Source organism: Anolis carolinensis, chromosome 2, assembly GCF_035594765.1.
Source record: "Anolis carolinensis isolate JA03-04 chromosome 2, rAnoCar3.1.pri, whole genome shotgun sequence".
Classification (NCBI taxonomy): domain Eukaryota; kingdom Metazoa; phylum Chordata; class Lepidosauria; order Squamata; family Dactyloidae; genus Anolis; species Anolis carolinensis.
In genome coordinates, this window is record NC_085842.1 from 249910177 (window position 1) to 249931272 (window position 21096).

General features: G+C 40.4%; 1 protein-coding gene across 5 annotated transcripts in view; it reads right to left on the bottom strand.

Moving 5' to 3' along the window:
• Positions 1-20647, bottom strand: part of LOC100564704 (transducin-like enhancer protein 1) — an 89217-nt gene extending 68570 nt beyond the window's left edge. For 3 of the 5 annotated variants that reach the window (XM_008103267.2, XM_062972014.1, XM_008103265.2), the window contains exons 1-4: positions 19803-20647; positions 16440-16540; positions 14432-14495; positions 14037-14081 (exon numbers count right to left, since the gene is read on the bottom strand). In XM_008103267.2, coding sequence (XP_008101474.1) covers positions 14037-14081; positions 14432-14495; positions 16440-16540; positions 19803-19874 — 282 coding nt within the window. In that variant the 5' untranslated portion in view covers positions 19875-20647. The remainder of the gene's footprint in view (positions 1-14036; positions 14082-14431; positions 14496-16439; positions 16541-19802) is intronic. The other 2 variants (XM_003216470.3, XM_003216469.3) reach the window with 2 other exon arrangements.
• Positions 20648-21096: the final 449 nt, after the last annotated feature.

Below are 21096 nucleotides of genomic sequence, written 5' to 3' on the forward strand. Positions count from 1 at the left end.
AGAGTCTCACTAATCCAAGCCTCGCTTATCCAAGCCTCTGGATAATCCAAGCCATTTTTTTTGTCAATGTTTTCAATATATCGTGATATTTTGGTGCTAAATTCGTAAATACAGTAATTACAACATAACATTACTGCATATTGAACTACCTTTTCTGTCCAATTTGTTGTATAACAGGATGTTTTGGTGCTTAATTTGTAAAATCATAACCTAATTTGATGTTTAATAGGCTTTTCCTTAATCCCTCCTTATTATCCAAGTTATTCACTTATCCAAGCTTCTGCCGGCCCGTTTAGCTTGGATAAGTGAGACTCTACTGTATTATGAATTCCTCATTTACCCTGGACTCAACTTTTGGTACTTACAAATAGCTAAAAGATGCAAATTAGAGCTGACCCAGTCTTTTTGTGCAGGGCATATTTTACTAATTCTTGCTTATTAGAATTCTAAATGTTGCAAAACACATATCTTATAAATGAACAGAATATAGTAATGATGCTAACAATTACTAAGCAGCTTTCTAGAAAGGTTAATCTACTTATAGCATCCATTTTGAGAGATTGCCTAGTCAAGAAACCAAAACAACCAACTGGAATCTGTTTCAGAGTAGATCATTCCACAATTAATTCACCATGAAAAGTCCAATTCATGTATTACCAATCCAGAAAACTATGGTGGGGAAGAGGTTGAACTGAGCCAGGCAACACTATAGGTGTGGTCCTCTCCTACACAATAGGCTACAAGCATGTGGGTGGAAGTTTTACCTCTTACCAGTGACACAGAAGCAACACACTCCTCAGGCATAAGTCACTTGTGTTTCCTGTATTCTCTGATCTTTCAAGTTCAAAGCTGCCCCAGAAGTTTACAATCTTTCCTCCCACTTCCTGGCAGAGGTACCAGGTGCAGATGTAACTTCCATAACCTCTGGACTAATTATTTTACATAGGCTTGACAGCTATTAGATCTCACTCATTCATCATATATACATGCTATATTCATGATTAAGGCTTACTCGTGGGGGTGTAAAGTTGCCTGTCCCTTATCATAGAAAGAGGGAGTTATAATCCCCAAAAATATGTTTGCCAAAAGTCATTATTTTATCTCCCTGACGATGAGCCATAGAAGATTTCCAAGTATGTCATTTTTAAAAGGCTAGGGCCTGGCTGCTTATACAGGAAATGCAGCCTTCTAACCCCTCCATAATCAGCCACTTTAATAGACTATAAAAGGGTTGATTAAAAACAAATCCATATGCTAAACAATGTGCTGGCTCCAAAAAGAAAAGAAACACTGTTGTGGGGAGAAAGGGGAGTACAGAAGAGATAGTGATATTTCATAAATGCCTAATAACTACAATTATAACTCTGGCTTCTGCAGGACTATGAGGTGTTTGCTCACAATTAAAAATAAAATCCCTAAATACAGGCAATTTTTTAAAAAATTAATTACTCCCTAGGGTACTGTGAAATCATCTTTGTAAGAAAGAGGGGGATGTAGATATGATCGCCTAATTGAAATTGAAATGATCCATTTAGCCTTGCCACAGAATCAGCAAGCCAGTGAGTTTAATGCTCTGGAGTTGTGCAGTAGAAGGCACAGCAAAATAGAGATGAAAACTCCATCCGAATGAACAAAATGTTCTTCTTGTCATTTATACTGTGTAACAGTAATCCACCAGGGAATAAAGGTCAAGGCTGCACTTTTGGTCATTACTGAATCATTTGAGATGATCTGTGGTGAGGAAAATCGAAGGCTGCGACTATGCAGCAAATGGCTTGACCTCAGACCAATTTTTGTCTCCATCTGTCTAACAGACATGAGGATAAAAGCTCTTTATAGGGTGTTCTTGGTGGGGTTTTTTTAAAAAAAACAAAAACAAACATGTTGCAAGCCAGGAATCAGCTCAATATAACATTAATCAGAGAAAGTAAGCTTTTCTACCACAAAAATACACTCAGATTATTATTCTTTATCACCTAAAATATTCCCTTCTCTTTGAAGTCTACTCTCCTAACTTTTAAAAGTTGTTTATATACAACAATTTGGATTCAATGATCTCACTGTAACAGAGGAATATGTTTCCTTTTGGTGCAGTGGTAATTGGTGGGTGTGTGGAAAGAGAAACAAAGACAGAGGTTATATGAATTCCTACAACTGCCACTTCCCACAAATGGGGAAGCAAGAAAGTCTTCTAAAAAGACCGTAAGGGAAAACACTGGAGACTTGTAGCCTTCCCAATGGAAACAGGCTTTTTCAATATGATCTTTTGATCTGAACTATTGTGTTTTAAAAGGTATTTTGGGCTCACAAGAAATATCATCTACCCAAACCAAAACACTCAAGCTGAAGGAGAGTTTTAGAAGAAAACTTAAAACTCACAGAATCTAGGAATAACATGTCTCTATATATCAGTTCTTCTGCCAACCTAGCAGTTCAAAAACATGAAAATGTTAGTAGATCAATAGGTACCAATCCGGCGGGAAGGTAACAGCGCTCCATGCAGTCATGCCGGCCACATGATCTTGGAGGTGTCTACAGATGACGCCAGCTTTTCGGCTTAGAAATGGATATGAGCACCAACCCCCAGAGTCAGACATGACTGGACTTAACATCAGGGGAAACATTTACATTTACCTATATATCAGTAGTTTAAAAATGTGAGATAAAAGTGGTGAAGTTGCAGACATGTCCTTCTTTCCATAGTCAACTGGCTGGCCATTGGGTGAAAAGAAGGTTAGACAGCACGTTAGTTTGTAGGTTCTTACAGTATATTCACACTACTATCTAGTCATCCTAATCATATCTGGAGCCAATTTACTTTTAGGAAGCTAAACAAAATAGCTAAGGGAGTCCCTGTCTTGTTATGAACCTGTCAAGATGTTAAGATCTTCAGGTGGTCATCTTAAGAATACCAACAGCTACAGAGGTCTATTTGACAGACATGCTGAAGTGGTCTTTCTGCTCTTTTGCTTCTCAGTTGCAAAATGCATTCTCCTCACTAGATCTATTTGGGAATTCACAAGAAGATACAGGTGAGCTACATCTAGAAGTGGGAACGTGAGTATCACACAAGGACTGGAAGGTTATGTGTGCATATGTCCGAAAGGGGCTCTGTAATCCCATTTGCCTGAACATGGTTGCAATGTTTTGATGAATGGGAACTTTGGCAAGGCCAACCAAAAGCATTTACAATCCTTGGCATTCACTGTGCAAAGGTCCAGCTGACATGCGGGTGCTGGGATCAATTTTATCCATCCACCCTCATCTCCATCCCCAGCATTAGCTCTACATGTGCACAGGTAAATGCCCAACCAGGACTACAGCTGCAATCAATGCTAACTCACTCTACATTTAGGAGTTGTGTTCAGCTCCTATCTTCATTGTTTTCTGAGGCCACATCTCTTAAAACTGGACTTTTAAATGTTTTGATTAGTTTATGGGTTTCTTTAATTGATGCAATTTCATTTGTTTTTGATTGTTCCTTATTTTAGTGATTTTTGTGAGCAATCTTTAGTAGGAAAGTGAGAGCAATATTCAACACAAATAGATAAAACAAGATATTGATTCAAAAAATATTCTACTGTACACAACCATTATTAAATGTATTTTTGCTGCCCCACTCCCCCATGACACCCCCGATAAACATGCATTATTTATAACCTTTTATTTAAAACTAAATATGCTAGCATCTCATTTTGGCAGTGACAGCAACACGTTAAGATACAATGTGCCATTTCAAATTGTTTAAGCCCCCACAGTATATCAATGTCAAACAACAGCATGTCAAATGAAGATTCAATTCAGGTAAGTGCCACTGCCAAATGTTCTTGTTCCCAGACGTGCTTTAAGATTATTTTTATTGCGTAAAATTTAATTTGTTCCAACTCACGTCTCCATGACAACATTGGCTAGCCCTGCAAATCATTTGGGTAATTGGATATCTTATCTCTCTATTGCTCTCAAATCGAATGATTCTGCTAGAATTGTAACAGCCAATCAAGTTTACAGGCCTCCTGAGTAATAGACTTAGAAAAGTACCCACATTCATCTCCTATTTACAGCCATATTAACCATTACACAAAAAGTCATAGAAGGTGGCCTTCACCTATATTTCAAGTTATCAGCGCTGTCATCAATATTGTCATCAACAGAAAGGGGTGGAAAAACGTAATCTAAATAGATTAAACTCAAACTGATAAACAGACACATATACCCATTTCAAATGAGCTTTGATCAGTGGCTGTCCAAATGGATTGGCAACAACAGCACATCACTTCAAATCTCCCAAGCTTCTCACACCCAATATAATAGCTGTGCCTTCACATATTATGAATTCAATATTGCATATATTCCTCACCCCAGCTAAGAATGCAAATATGCCTATGTCCTTCCATTTTTATGAATGTCTCCATGCAGTTTAGAGTATGTGAATATGAGTAGATGCTGAACTCAAAGAGGAATCCAAACTGCATTATGCTCTTCTTGTCTGTCTCAATAAGTCATTCACAGTCTGATTCACAAGTCAGTGGAAACCAGAGTAATTTGATTGAAGCAGATTTAATTCTCTTAACTGGTTAGTGGATGAGACTGTTAATTGTTCACCTTTTCATTTCTTTTCAGTCTATGAGCTCTGTGCTTTCTGCTCTCTGTCAGGGCTACTTCATGCATGATCAGTTTCTGACAATGGAACCTCTTCCATGCAGGAAATTGTGGGTAAAGTCACATGTTGGGAGCCCAGACAAACCCCTTTTAACATTTCTCCAGGTCAACTAGGGATTCCCAACACGTGTGTGCTTTTGTTGTTTTTTTTCTATGCACACATTTCTGTGCTTGTCCCATGGGTATATGCAAGCCATATGCAGGTCCTCCCATGAAGAAATATATGCATAGGAAATATATGAAGCCTGCATTTCTTTTTTTATATAGTGCACAACAAGTCAGTGTGGTATCTCTTTGAAACTCCAAATAAGCTTCCTTATATTTTACTATATATTCAGCAGAAGTAAATAATACTACCCCTGTTAAAGTCATTGGTGGGCTGGTAGATCTCCTATGCAAGTCCCAGTCAAAGTGGGAACTAACACAGATCCCAGTCCTTCTCCTAATAATCATCCTGTCAGGCAATATTGATCATGATTTCCCTTAAACAGGAGTTTCACAAGAATGACAACATTTCTTCTAGCTAACTCTCAGGGATATTTTCTTCCACTCTGAGGACTGATATACACAGAGAGTGATTTATCATTCATGCCATTCAGATGAATATATAACCTTTGCTTAAGAATACAAAAGTTGGAGCAAGGTAAAACAAAATGGTAACTCAGGATCATCCAGTGAAGATGAGCATTCAGATATTCCTGGTGGGTGGAAAATGTTTCTTCACACAGTGTATTATGAAACTGTGGCATTTACTACCGTAAGAGGTAGCACCAACTTGGCCAGCTTTAAAAGGGAATTAAACCAAATCAGGGATGATAAACATATCAATCACTCTAGTCATGCTTCACATAGTTTCTTAATATCTGACTTGGTACATCTCCTCACAGTGAACATGTTACAAACAAGATCTGTTACCTTCCACTAGAAGCAAAATCTTGTGTCAAACTGTTTGGTAGCAAACCAATAAAAACCCAACAGAACCTAAACCTGAGTAGGTACAATCAGGCCATACGTTAAAAAGTGTACAAATGGATAAGAGAAGCATTGCCAGAAGAGTCAATTCTGTGAGCCTATTCTCACAACTACTTTGGTGTTGCTTAGCCCTTTGTTTATTGTCAATGTGGGGCTGAACTTTCCACCACAATCACAAAATGGTGACAGTGCTCACTGCAACACTCACACACTCAGTTTGTTTCAGGCACTTTCAATCCAAGCGGAATAAACTAAAAAAGGCCTTGTAATAGCCTGGGGGAAGGGGGAGTATGCCTCACCCCACATCTTTTAGGCTTAGCTGAATGCCATCTTGACCAGCCAGCAAACAAAGACCCCTTTTGCTTTGCTCGCCTTCTACAAAACTGAAAGCTACCTTTGTGTTTTCGCTCACTAATCCATAGAAGCTTTTCACATGGCACAAAACAGAGGTTGCAGCATTTTGTTCCTTAAATCAATTTTCCTCTCAGCCATCCACTAGATGTTCCAGCACAGAGAAAGAACAGTCCTTCCCTTCTAATTCAAAAATCCATACTGCCATTGCCCTTGCAAACTGCTAAACAAGCAGTATTGGCAATTCGCTTGTGTTCTGTAATATATTTACTGCAAATCCCAATGGCTTGCCTGCTAATGCAGTATTCTATTGTGTCTCTTCTTGTCAATACACTGACTGGTCACCTTACTTCATAAGCAGCTTTGACCGACTGTTTACTCAAGATATCAAAAGGCTGAAAAACAGAACCAAAAAAAATCTCCAATAACAACATTGGCTTGATTTTCTATCCAGTAATTTTTGAAAGCATTACCACATAGGGCTGACATTTAGCCAACAATTTCTTTCACCAACCCAGAAGAGACATGACACCTGACAGATAAGTCATGCTCTAACTTTAATCATTTCCAATCAGTTTAATTGTTTAGAGTGCCTTGATTAACCAAGGTAAGACTGTAGATAAGTACACTCAGCAAAAGAGATCATTGCTCTCCATTCTGCTGAAGGGCATAGCCAACCACGACTATGCTCCCATTGTAGATAACATATTATCCCTATCAATTTGGATCCAACTCAAACTTCAGGGAGGAGCATCTGATATGATCCTGTCCTATGATTGTAACATCTCAAAACAAATGTAGCAGATTGATTGTAGAAGCACATTCCTTTTTATGTTTTTTCATGCCTCAGAATGTCTACCCATGATGCTGTAACGCAGCAGTGGGAATAATAATAATAATAAAACTTTATTTATACCCCGCCACCATCTCCCCACGGGGACTCGGGGCGGCTTACATGGGGCAGAGGCCCAAACAACATAGGACAAAATATAGGCAACATAATACAAATCACACTATTAAAAAAAAACAGTAATACAATATATCAATTAAAACAAAAATACAGGATAAAAAATTGCATTTAAAACATAAATGGTAAAATCATAATAAATACAGGATAGATTATTAAAAACTCTCTGGGGCTGATTAATTAATGACTGTATCTCTAAAGGCCTGCCGAAACATCCAAGTCTTCAGTTGATTCCTGAAGGAAGGTAGAGAGGGAGCCAACCTAATCACCCTGGGGAGGGAGTTCCAGAGTCGGGGAGCCATGGCCGAGAAGGCCCTCTCTCTCGTCCCCACCAAATGCAATTGTGAAGAGGGTGGAAGTGAGAGAAGGGCCTTCCCGGAAGATCTCAGCGATCGGGTGGGTTCTCAACCTTCCTAATGCCGAAACTCTTTAATACAGTTGTGGTGACCCCCCCCCCCAAACTATAAAATTATTTTTGCTACTTCATGACTGTAATTTTGCTACTGTTATGAATCATAATGTAAATGTCTGATATGCAGGGTGTATTTTCATTCACTGCGCCAAATTTGGCACAAATATCCAAATTTAAATACTGGTGGGGTTGGGGGGGAATTGATTTTGTCATTTGTAGTTGCTGGGATATATATTTCACCGACAATCAAAGAGCATTCTGAACTCCACCAATGATGGAATTGACCCAAACTTGGCACACAGAACTCTCATGACCAACAGAAAATACTGGAAGGTTTGGTGGGCACTGACCTTGAGTTTTGGAGTTGTAGTTCACCTACATTCAACCTTCTTTGCCAAAGGGGTTCCTAAGACCATCAGAAATATTTGTTTTCTGATGGTCTTTGGAGACCCTTCTGAGAAACACTGATCTAGAAGATCTATAGTGGTCCCTCAACTGGACTATAAATTTATTCTCCTATTGGTCAAGTGCCTATTTAACCCACGGAGCATAAAGCAGAGTAGTGCTAGAGATTCAGGAGGGAGAGCAATGTGCAATAGAATTCTCCCATTGTTCTCTCAGATGTTTGGTTGTTTACACTGGGAGAATAGAGTGCATCTGATGCCATCTGACTACCATTATGCAACACAGGAAGAAATATTACACAAAGTAGTAAAGGATATGTTCTTGCGCAACATTCCCAAAAAGTATTTACATTAGCATAACTAGCATACTTTGCATTGTATTGTTTTAAATTTATTTATTGTATATTGTTAATCTGTTTAACTGTTTTAATTGTTCATGTTTTAATCTTTTGTACTGTATATTGGCATCGAATTCTGCTGGATTGTGAGCCGCCCTGAGTCCCTTCGGGTGAGAAGGGCGGGATAGAAATGATGGAAAATAAATAAAAATATTTACATTGCAAACATTGTTCCAGCCTGTCAACCGCACAATGTCTGGTTTTGTTGACAGATCCCACAATAATCAGTAGTTCAGTGTTAAAAATTAACCCATTAATAACTTCATAACAAAGAATCAAGATGTTCAAAAAATCCAGAAACCCATTAATATCAATAATTAAATTGTAAGCAATAGAAGCATTATCTTCAAATCTGTTTCAACAATAGCTTACTTTTCACTGAGATAGCAAATCTGTATGTAGCCTATATGTCTTTAAGCTACAGACAGGAAATGACAAGACTTCTCCACACAAAACTATCTTTATGTAAATCTAGGTAGCTAGAACCCTGTCTTCTTAACATCTAGTTTAGCGTGATAGAAAATTCAAGCATTATAAACTCTCCCTGAAGGGTCAATTAATGCTGACCAGTTCAAGTTTATCACCTCGGTGAGGACTGGGCCAATACTTTCATTCCTTTTGAAATAGCTTTGGAAAACCATGGAGATCTATTAATTCACACTGTGTTTAACCCACTACTGTGGTCATCCACTACTGATGATGCAATGAGCATCTGTGGCAGGGGGAGGGAGTATCTTGAATACATGAGTGGTTCCTTAAAAGAGAAGATTAGCACTGTTAGTGGTGTGCACTGCTTTTGAAGCTGCAATTATTTGGAAGGGAGAAGGCAGGAAACCAAATAGAAAAACGTAGAAGGGCAGAGTGACAAGCTTGCCTGAAGGCAGGTCAGAAAGATCATAGCAATCTACTCAAAGCAGACAAAGGCCCACCTGTCACTTTTAGGATGGCAGGGACTCAAACACTGTAGTAGTTTATATAGTCTGTCAGTGAGTTCAACAGTGATCAATCTTTCTTTGGCTGGCTGCCACTGAACAAAGGCTAATCTTACACCTAAACAATTTGGGGTTTTAACACACAAGAAGGTTTACCTTCTGGTTTATTCTGCTGGCCAACAGAAATGACTAGTGAGAATGATGGACAGAAGGCTTCTCATGCAGCTACAAAGATCCAAGAAACTGTGTCTTGGCATCACATTTGCCACAGTAATGCCTGCTAATTCTGACTGCCATAATGAGTAAGTCTGTTAAAAATGAAATATTGGCTTAAAACTCATAACCTTTATAGCAGTTGCCTGGAATGATTTACACCAGGTTTAGATCAATGATTAATTTTGTTTCAAGAATGCTACCTAGAAAAGAACCTAGCTGTTAAATGCCACTCCTGCCCTCACCTATACAAAACTGTGCAGATAACTGAAAACACTACAAACTAGGACGTTATTCTATATTCCAAAAATACCGTTAAACATAATATGGAATATCCATGTTAAATTGGATGGAAAAATAAGATTACTTATATTTAAGTAGTAATTCTAATTTCTTCTGGCTTTGCTGAAAATTGATTTCTCAAGAAGAAAAGTCCATTTGAAGAAGGGCTGAAGACAATTTTTGCCAACTCTTCATTCTGCTTGAAGAGCCATAAAGATCTGTTTCAGCAGGACAGAGAACACCCCAAAACAATCCAGGACAAGGGAAAGCAGGTTAAAAAATGGAAAATCCCATGTAGGATATTCCATTGCAACAAAACCAGTTTTATAAACTCAAGAAGCAAGTTAAACTGTTATACATACCGCAATAGGGAGACATCTGCTTATATTTACATATCTGGGCTAGCAGGCTACATTAACCTTACAGTAATGCTTACAGTGGTGCTCCCCCCACCACACACACACAGAATGCACCTGCTTTCAATACACAGAGACACAAAAAGTAAAGACTTTCTTCCAAATAATATCCAGGAGGACAGGCGCCTTCCTGATTCCCTAGAGAGCATTTGGAGACCAAAGAGAATGTTTGTGTGTGTGTGTGTGTGTGTATTTGCCAAAACCTATTTTGATCGAGCTTCCCTACAAACATGGTAGAAATGTTTTTTAAGAAGTCATTTTGGAGCAAGAAATATTCTTGAAAAAATATTGACTCATATTGCCAATCTCTCATTTACTGTGGTATTAATCTTTCAGCCAGTGGTTAATGGCTTGAGTGTTGGACTGATTCTGGAAACCAGGTTTTGAATCCCCACTTGGCCATGGAAACCCATTAGGTGAGTTGAGAGTCGTACACTCTAAACCCCAGAAAACAACACTATTTCGCCATGGCTGATTTCTAAACATTCTGGTCCAGAAATTCCCTCCCACACATCACAAGATATATACGTAATAAAGAGACAACAAGCCTTAAACAACCAAATTTGAAAAATTCATTAATTGACAATCCCAAATTTGAACAGTTATTTCACAACTTTTTCCCTTTTCTCTAAAAAGCAATTCAATAGTCAGGATCCTGGGATATACATGTTGATTACATTAGGACAGACCTAAATACCAGATTCCACCTGATCTTAGAAGCTAAGCAAGATCAGCTCTGGTTAAAACTTGGACAGGGAACTCTCAATGAATAGCAGGTGCTGTAGCCTAGAGCAGTGTTTTGGATGGCAGCTCTCAGAAATCCCACCCAGCTTACCAGCTGCTAGGGCAATGTTTCTCAACCTGTGTGTCTCCAGATGTTTTGGCCTTCAACCCCCTGAAATCCTAACAGCTCGTAAACTCGCTGGGAATTCTGGAAGTTGAAGGCCAAAACACCTGGGGACCCATAGGTTGAGAACCACTGTGCTAGGGACTGCAAGAGCTGAAGTCCAAAACATCTGGAGTTTGAGAAACACTGGTTTAGAGGAAGGAATTAGCAAAACCACATCTGAATATGCCTTGCCTTAAAAGACCCTATGAAATCCATGGGTTCACCATAACTTCCATAAGCAGGTCAAGACCTTCCTCTGCCAGCAGCATTTTAGGTATGCTGCTGGGGGCATGTGTGTGGGATTTGGGGAAGGGGAGATTAAAGGCTATTTTAAGTGTATTTATTATTATTATTATTATTATTATTATTATTATTATTATTCCATTTTTACCTTAATCCACACTGCATTCTTTAATTTTTGCAATGCTTTTTTTCAACTAGTATCTAAGTGTGAGATTGTTAGCCAACTTGAGTCCCCACAAGGAGAAAGGGGGAATATAATTAAAGTAAATAACAACAACAACAACAACAACAACAACAACAACATGACAGATGACTTGAAGGCACACATAAAGGATAGGATTAACCAATCAGTCATCACTGTCTTTGGCCAAACCTCCTCCAGAAGCTACATACTTTTTCAATACTACTTAAGTAGTTTAAGAGTTCTTCACTACTGATCTGTACATCAGAAACTATCTCCATGTTGTGTGTCTTCTGAATGGAGATGGGTGTAACAGGGGAAAAGAACAGAATATAAGTCCATACTCACAAACAACTTTTATTTACATGTTTTGAGGTCACAAAGCCAAGATTAGACATTAGAAGGACAGTTCAAATATGGAAGAGCCCCACTACAGAAGCAATAAATAATTTTCTCCTTGAGTCATCAGCCAAGATAAATTGCTTAACCATGTTAGCAAAGCAACTGCAATGTTTACTTTGTCAAAGTTTTGAGAAACAAGGCCACAGGGAGATCTCAACAATCATTCATACATAGATAGGGACACACATAGAGAAGCAGGCTTCGTTAACACTAAAGCTCAGTGAAAACTTTTCACATCGCAGCAGTTTCCAGTTTTTTTTTTTTTCAAAAAAAGATGTTGTCAGATATGACAACTTTTGTGTCCCCTGATGATGCCTTGCTAAGCATTTGGTTATAAGCCATAAAGCAGGAATAATTTCAGCCTGTCAGGAGTCTAGCTAATGCCCAGTTTCCCTCTAGAGAGAATTCCTGTCAAACGTAATGAGAGCTCTGAAGCCCTTCTCTCTACAACATAATGAGCACTTAGGCCAGGCTGGTGATCAGCCAGCAAAAAGCATCAATTTGAGCCTGGCTACACCCTCGGGGCTACACATCACCAGTTTTAATAAGAATTACGATTACTCTCTACCAAATGCTTAGGAACATACTGTCCACGTTTAAAGTCAGGAAAGTTTATTCTAACCACCCACTCACCCACCTCCTTTTCTTAAAGTCTAAGCTTATCAAGACAGAAAAATCCCCTAACAATCCACCCTTGGAAAGATATTGCTCAGGTAACAAGAGATTTACTTAATTCTGTGCAAATGAAAGCAACTATACAATACTAGTTTGTGTATTAAAGTCAAACTTTATCTACTACTTTATACAATATAATGAACATGGAAATTCCTACTTGAACACTGCCTACAAATTGCTAAAATAGAAGAAAAGAAACTGGTTCAATAAACTCACACATGAAGGCTAAAAGCAAAGACCACAATTTAATTTTTTTTGGTTTAATCTTTAAAAGTAAACTCAGTGTTGATTCTCTTGCTCCAAATTACCATTTACTTCAATTATATTAGAAGATTAATCAAAATCTTTTAGAAAAACAAATAATTCCACTAGAAAAAGATGTAACAACATGCTACGCATAAACCCCCATTTAGTAACAAGTGTGCGTAAATAACTTGGATATTTTCTTCTACCAAGAGAAAAAATAGTATTTTATGTATAAATGACTAATATATTTTCAAAATTAGGATGCATGTAGGTAGAATACTATGAGTGAAAAGAGAATTAAGAGTTTCTTCTTCCTAAATCCAGCCACAAATCCATAGACTACAAGATATAGGTATTCAATATGCTATCAAGTGCATTGCCCATACCAAAGAAGCAATTATAATAAATGACATAGTGTGCTGTGGTAACTTTGCTTTACCAAAAACAATATTTTCAAATATGACAGACTTTATAGCTCCACTGCACCCACCCTGCAAAAATCAAAGAGTTCAGAGTTACAAAAGCAGAATTCAGAACTGAAACACACTTGCTTAATGGAAGCCTTTGAATATACTGAAGATGTGAAGCCTGAACTAATCAATTTCTTCGCTGTGCCCTAGCCGGTCAGCCATGCTCTTTAATTTAATGAAACAAGAGTTTTAGATGAAATAGCACATATACATCAAGAAAGAATTGTATTGTTGCACTTTGAAATGTGTCCAACTGTGCAACTTCATCTAATGATAATTTTTTAAAGAGGCCATCGATTTCTGAAAGACTTATTGTACCAGCATCTTGATGAAAAAGTGGATGTCAGCATATCTACAGAATACTTACACCCTGCCATTAATGCTTTCTTTGGCAGACAATAACTACTCAATTGAAGGTCCTTTGGGCTGGGCAATCATTTAGCTTTTCTTCTCTTATGAGGTCCTTAGTGCCTTGTTCCAGTTCAATACGCTTTTTATTCACCATTATAGTGGCCATAAGTGTGAATTTTATGGGAACTTGCAAACTCAGTCATAACTAGAGCTTTCCAAGTCACTAATCTTTTCATGCTTTTAAATTGCTAGGATTTGAGCAGCCATCACCATATGCTGCACGGACATAAAAGACTAGGGAAGCAGATCCAAGGTTGCACCAAAATGGAATTTCCTCCTAGAAATCCATTTCCTTGAAAGCATTTAACTTTAAGTGTCATTGAAGCAGTGGATAGTACTACAGCAATGCTAATTGTTTCCTACAGTGCTCATACAGCCAACAAGCAGCTTATAGAAAAGCTGTGTTTTACCTAAATCATCCCCACATCTATTACAGGGTCAGTTTTAATTATAAGCATGGAATCTCTTGTTTTAAAAAAACACTACCAAATGAATTTTTTAGCCATTTCTTACCTGTTTGTGCATTTCAATATTTAATCCGTACGACATTTCATAATACTGTAAAGAAGGAAGAGAAAACTCTGTTAGACATAAGATCCAGAATAGCAACACTGTCATGCACAAAATGGAACAACTGTCCTGTATCACTCGAAGAGCAATCAGGAAAATAGATTTCAGCTAAACATTAACATACTGAGTCTTTCGGGCAGTTAGAATAATTTGCCTCGAGAGGCATTGGGATCTCTTTTGCTTGAGATATCTCTGCAAAAGTTAGACAGCCATCTGTCAGTGCATTTAAGCTAGATCCTGCTCTGAGCAGAGGAGTTGCACTAGGCAGCCTCCAAAGTGCTTCTCATATTGCAATTTATTCTATAATAAAAGAAAAAAGTAGCCAAGGTCATACTTACCATCACATAGTGTCTTTGCATTTCTGTCTTTTCACTTGCCAGCTTCTCACATTCCAGTTTAAGGCTAGAAAGGGGAAAACAGGCATTCTTAGCTATGTCAGTTCAGGCATTTGCTTCTATTTGCATTTTGAAAAGAAAACTAGTTTGGGAAACAATCATAGTACATACAGTGTAAATATACAGAAGCTTTAGCACACTGTTTTCACGTAGAACACTAAGCCTGAATACACAAAAGTACATAATATATATTCAGATCAAATTGCATACACAGGCCCACACTGACAGAAAACATGCACTTAATGGGAAAGCATGGTTGCTTGAAATACAATTTCAACATTCTTGCTTGTGTGATATTCAGGAAGATAGCCACCCCACTACGAAAATAAAACACTTATTCCAGAATAAAAGAGCTGTTCTTTGGGCAGTTACTCTGAAACTCTGAAATTGCATATTTTAGAACTCAAAAGTACATTTTTGTTTAGCATAACCTTGTGGAGCTGGGTTTTTCAACAGAGAAAGCAACGATCTATTTGTATGTGTACCTCGCAACAGACCATAAATAATCACTAGGTACTTGTCCTTATCAAAATAACTTCTAAAAAAATCCTTTAATAATGACTACTGCAGTATAATTTTAGTGATACCATTAAGATATGTACTTTATACATATGATTACTTGCTTTAAACTCCTCCATTAGCCATGTATGCTTTTCAGTTGAAAGTAAATGAAATGTATCTTAGGAATCCATAAACATTAACTTAGGACAAAGTCTCCCAGTGAACTTTATATGAGACTTATTTCTGAGTAAATATACATAGTTTGATGCTGGTCAGCTGCAATCCAATGTGCACTTTATTCATTAGTATGCCTCAATAGACACAGAACATTGACTTTGCAGTGGTTGTTCAACCTCAAACACTTTTACACAGAATAAACATCAATAGAAATTTACTTGTAAAACTCTCACAACGGAGATTACAACTGAAGTGCTCTTGCTCAAAATAGCTGCCTGAAGGCCATTATGACAAATCCTTTATAAAATTCAAGTACCCAAGTTTTGCTGCTATGATTAAAAGGTATTTGCAGTCATATACTGTAATACCTGATCTGCTCACACCATCTTAAAACTTCTGTTTGATCATTACTTATCTGAATGGTCTTGATCTTTGAGTCAAGCCTGTGTACACAGAGTGCTCAAGCTGTGAAACACTTGATTTCAGTTTTTTTGTGTTGTTACAAACTAAGACAATACATGGAGAGCCATAAAGCATTCTTAAAACTGATTGTAAGGCATGTTTACTTTGAAGTAATTTCTCTTGGACATGTTAACAATTAACCATAACTATTGGTGAAATCTAAAGCCCATTTTTATGGGTGCAAGCTCCATATCTGCCCACTCTGCTATAACGTGATGAACATTTATTTGGGAGTAAATCTCACTGAATGTAGAATGTCCCTTATGAAAGGATGCACTCGGGGTCAGATTGTTTGAAGTCAAGATATTCAAGTATTCAAATACCATTTTGAAAACAACCAGGAAAACGACTCCTTTACTAGAACTGAGGGCATAACAGTATCCTCCCCTACATTTAGAACAACATTTTAAGTTGATTTTTCAAACATTTAGTGGTGGAATACTGGAATACAAGGACAGGAACACTGAGTGATCAAATGTCAACTCAGACTCTTTCAAAGGCTTCCAAAGCAAATATTGACAGTTCCTGTGAAGCTCTGAAAGCACACCGGGGAGGGGGAGGGAGTGTACACCTGAAATGCCGAAACTCCTACAAATAAAAACAATGGTTCACAATTTTTCCTCCCTTCTCCAACACTGAGTGACAGGCCTTAAACTGACTCCACACGCCACCACCTGGGCACAAACATTAAGTACATTTCAAAGAACCTCAACACACCCCACTGAACAACCATGAGGCAGAGCAACCTGGAATCCCAAAGCAAGAGCAAAGGAGCACAAGGGTCTCGATAAACTGCCCAGACCGCACCCACCTGTGATACTGAGCTTGGAGGAACTGGAATTCTTCTTTGATTCGGTCTAGAGATTCCGGGATAGTGAACTTAAAGGACTGTCCTGCTGCCTGGTGTGGCGTCTGAAGTCCAGAGTGCCATGAGGGAGAGAAAAAGAGAGAAAGGAGTCAACTTGTAAGGAGACGAATGCGATCCTTTAATCCCATGACCCTGGTTACCCTACAGGAAAGACAGAAGGCAACCACTCAGCATGACCTAAGGGCACAAAGCAGCCAAGAGGCCAAGGTGGCATCAAATATCCCTTTAGGGATTTGAGCACTTGATGTTTGTTTCCCTTTCTTTAAACACAAGCTCAGAATATTCCGCTAAGAGGCCTGCTCCCAAACACCTCGATACCCCTTCACCAAACAGTTGTGGCATCTTCATTTCATCTATCAGATTTTTGGGTAGAGGGAGGGTCTGGGGATCACTGGCTGCTGCCACCACGATCCTTCTCCAATGTCTACCCTCTGGGCATGAGGGCGGAGAAGGGGCCAGCCCCTCCCCTGTCATTACAGGGTGGTAGACAAACAAGTCTGGGAGTAAACAAAGAAGACTCTCCAGCCCCCTCCCCCCCCCCCCCCACACACACACTTCTAGGAGAGGTGGCCAAAAAAGGCATTTGAGGTTTTCCAAATGAGCCCCCAGGAAAGGTGGGGGCGGACCAGCAGTAATTCCCAGAAGTTTCCCAGGCCTTTGCCTCCCTTCCCTCTCTTCCATGTGTGCCTGTGGGGCACTTTTGGTTCAGTTTTGTTAACACAGGGCTCACCACAAGCCAGACGGAGACCAAGACACTGAGACACTCAGCCTGACCCACAAAGAAATATACATTTTTAACAACAAATAGCAGCTACAGTACTTATTTGAAGGCAAAGTAAATGCATGATACGGAAGAGTAAATGTTATATAGATTGAGGATCTCTTGTTAGGAAATCTGAAATGCTCCAAACTCCAAATATATCCCATGTATGAGTGACACCCTCGTTCCAGGTGCCTCGGCATACCCAAACTTTATTCCATGCACAAAACAATTTAAAATATTGTATGGAAAATTAGTTCAATTTTTTAATACAAAAGATTGTATAGAAAAGTACCTTCACACTAGATGCATGAAGTATATATGTATGGAACAGCAATTAATTTCATGTTCAGACTTGGGTCACATCTCCAAGATCCTTCAGGCCAATGTTTCAAAATCCCAAGTATATATTGAGCATTCACTGTTAAAAGGATGCATAATAGGCCTTGTCTCTATTGACCATTTAATGCAGTTTCAAAATAGCCTTGAAGAAAGTCTGCAGATGCTTACATCGAAAATCTTGGAACCAGGCTTGAGACCCGGGTGGGGATGATGGATGCACTTAATAACTTTAATAATAATAACTTTATTCTTATACCCTGCCTCCATCTCCCTGAAGGGACTCGGGGCAGCTTACATATGGCACAAAGCAAAAAAATAAACACACAGTACAATACAATAAAATAAAAAAACTATAGCATATAAAAACAACAATGTAAAACTCAGAGCAACACCCAATGACCTATGGTGACAACTGCTGTAAAACATGGCCAAAGTGTAAACAAGACAAGGGAGTGGGATAGTGCAAAATGTAGCTAAGGAACATGAGATGAAAGTGCAAAGCTGCCACTGATTGCAGACCATTGGGGATGGTGGTGGGACCAAGAGGAGGGCCTCCCCGGCAGATCTCAACGCTGGAGCAGGTACATAGGGGGGGATGTGATCACGAAGATAGGCAGAGCCTGAACCATTTAGGGATTTATAGGTAATAACCTGCACTTTGAATTGAGACCGGAAACTTATTGGCAGCCAATGGAGCTTCTTTAATAGTGGCATTGTGTGCTCCCTATAACCAGCTCCAGTTAGAAGTCTGGCTGTTAGGAATTGTGGGAGTTGAAGTCCAAGACACCTGGAGGGCCCAAGTTTGCCCACGCCTGACTTATTATTATTATTATTATTATTATTATTATTAACTTTATTTTGTACCTTGCAACCATCTTGGAACGGTGTACATGTGGGACCAAGTCCAGAGCATACAACAAAATGTATCAACTAAAATGCAGTTAAAAACATAATACATATAACAATTTAATTAAACAATTAAAAACAGCAGGGTATAAAAACATCATTAAAAAGTATCAAAGCCAAACCTCAACAACCAGTAACCAGGGATATGGTGGACATAATCAGAATTAGAGGGCTGGGCAAGGACTTGTGCAAAAAAGCTGATTATAGTGCCAGGGCCAGGGGTAATGTGCTGAGTACAAATTAACACAGGCATGGGCAAACCTTGGCCCTCCAAGTGTTTTGGACTTCAACTCCCACAATTCCTAACAGCCTACCAGCTAGATAATATTGGATAATGATGGCTGTTAGGAATTGTGGGAGTTGAATTCCTAAACACTTGGAGGGCCAAAGTTTGCCCATGCCTGAACGAAGGGCTTCCTTTCTTCTGAGGCCCCTTCCACACAGCTGAATAAAATCCCACATTATCTGCTTTGAACTGGCATATATGGCTGCATGGACTCAAATAATCCAGTTCAAAGCAGATACTGTGGGATTTTCTGCCCTGATATTCTGGGTTATATGGTTTTGTGGGAGGGCCCTGAGCGAGCTGCGCTTCGAACCGCATTAAACAGTCGGCATGGGGGGGGGGGGGGGCAGAGATTTCACCCGAGTGACCCGCTCCAATTCCACGTGTATAATGTTTCAAAGGGATGGAAGTTTCCAAGTTCCTCGGGTTCATAATCATCTTTGGGCCCTTCCACACAGCCCTATATCCCAGAATATCGAGGCAGAAAATCCCATAATATGTGCTTTGAACTGGGGGGCCTTCCAGACAGGCCCTATATCCTAGTATCTGATCCCAGGTTTTCTGCTTTGAACTGGATTATATGAGTCCCCACTGCCAGATGATCTGCGATAAACAGAATACATGGGATCAGATCCTGGGATATAGGGCCTGTCTGGAAGGGCCCCCAGTTCAAAGCAGATATTGTGGGATTTTCTACCTGGATATCCTGGGATATAGGGCTACGTGGAAGGGCCCTCAGATAACCCAATTCAAAGCCGATATTGTGGGTTTTTCTGCCTTGATATTCTGGGATATAAAGCTGCGTGGAAGGGCCCTGGGTTTCATGACTGAACAGGGATTCAAATTATGTTATCTTGGCCGTGTGGAAGGACCCTTCGACCCGGGGGGGGGGGGGGGGGGGAGTTGCGCGCCTAGACATTTTTCTACGCCCGTCAAATAGTTAACGATCGCCAACAACCATCATCCCAGAAGAAGCAGACGTAAAAGGGTAGTTAGTTAGGATATACGTTACATTATAGAGAAGACACGCGTGTTGGTGGGGAGAGCGGGGGCCACTTACGGGATGCCGGCTCTGGGGGAACATGGCTCGGGGGGGGAAAGGGGCAAAAGCAAGCCCCGGAGTCCTCCTCCTGCTTCCTCCTCCGAAGTTTTCAGGCCCGAAGCGAAGCCCTCAAGCTGAGCTCCTGCGGCTCCGGGGCGGCAGGCGCATCCTCTTGGCGGCCTTTGTTCGCCGGGAAGCTCCCCTCAAGCGGGATAAGGGAGAGAGACAGAGAGAGAAGCGGGCGGCCTCTGCGCTCCTCTCGGGCGGAAAGAGAGGCCCCGAGCGGGCTCCGAGCCCTGGGAGACGCGGCGAAGCAGCTTTCCTTCGGCTCCAACTTAAAAGTCAGGCCCGCGCCAAGAACGGGACGAAAGGGAGGCTTGTTTTCCTCAGCGGCAGGACCCTTCCGAGAGAGCAAGAGAGCCAATGGGAGGCGGCGGAACGCTCAGGGAGCGCGCGAGCGGCGAGGCTGAGGTATCAAAGCAAAACAAAAGCCTCGCGCACAGGCCAGGCCACACTTTGGTTCCCTTTTCCCAAGAGTAGACGCAAAGGCCGCCTTTGAAGGAGCAGCAGCAGCAGCCGCCGCCTCATCCCCGTCGGGCCGCTCCAATCTCTCCCTTCCTTCCTTCCGCCTTTCTCTCCCTCAACTTCGTGCCAGGATCCTTCGAAAACAACACATCCAAACCAGGCCCGAGGAAGAGATCGACGAAATAGATCCTTCCCCCCAAAAAAAAACAGAACTCCGCGGGACAACGCAACTCAATAAACGGCACCCAACCAACGTCTCCTCCGCCCGCGCTGGTTACATTAACACGCGGTTTCACACTCCTCGAGCTAACCAGGATCTCAGCCCCGCCCCGAGAGGGGATGGGAACCAATAGGATCCTCGGAAACCAACGTGGGGCTGTGACGAAAAGCCAATGAGAAGCCGCTTCGGCAAGCAAACACCGCCCCTTCTCCCGGACTCTTCTTTCGAGGCTGAGCGGCAGGACCCCTCCGAGCGAGCCAATGGGAGGCGGTGGAACGCTCAGACAGGGGAAGGTCGGGGAGAAGGAGAGTGGCGAGGCGGAGGTGTCAATCAAAGTAACGTGGGGCAGGGAGAGAGAGAGAGAGAGAGAGAGAGAGAGAGAGAGAGAGAGAGAGAGAGAGAGAGAGATGACTATATGGGGCTCTCCTCCCCACCTCCGCCCCGCTTTCTCTTTTATTATTATTATTATTCCTTTACCTTGCCCCGCTCCCTCTCTCTCCTTCCCTCTCTCTCTCGAAA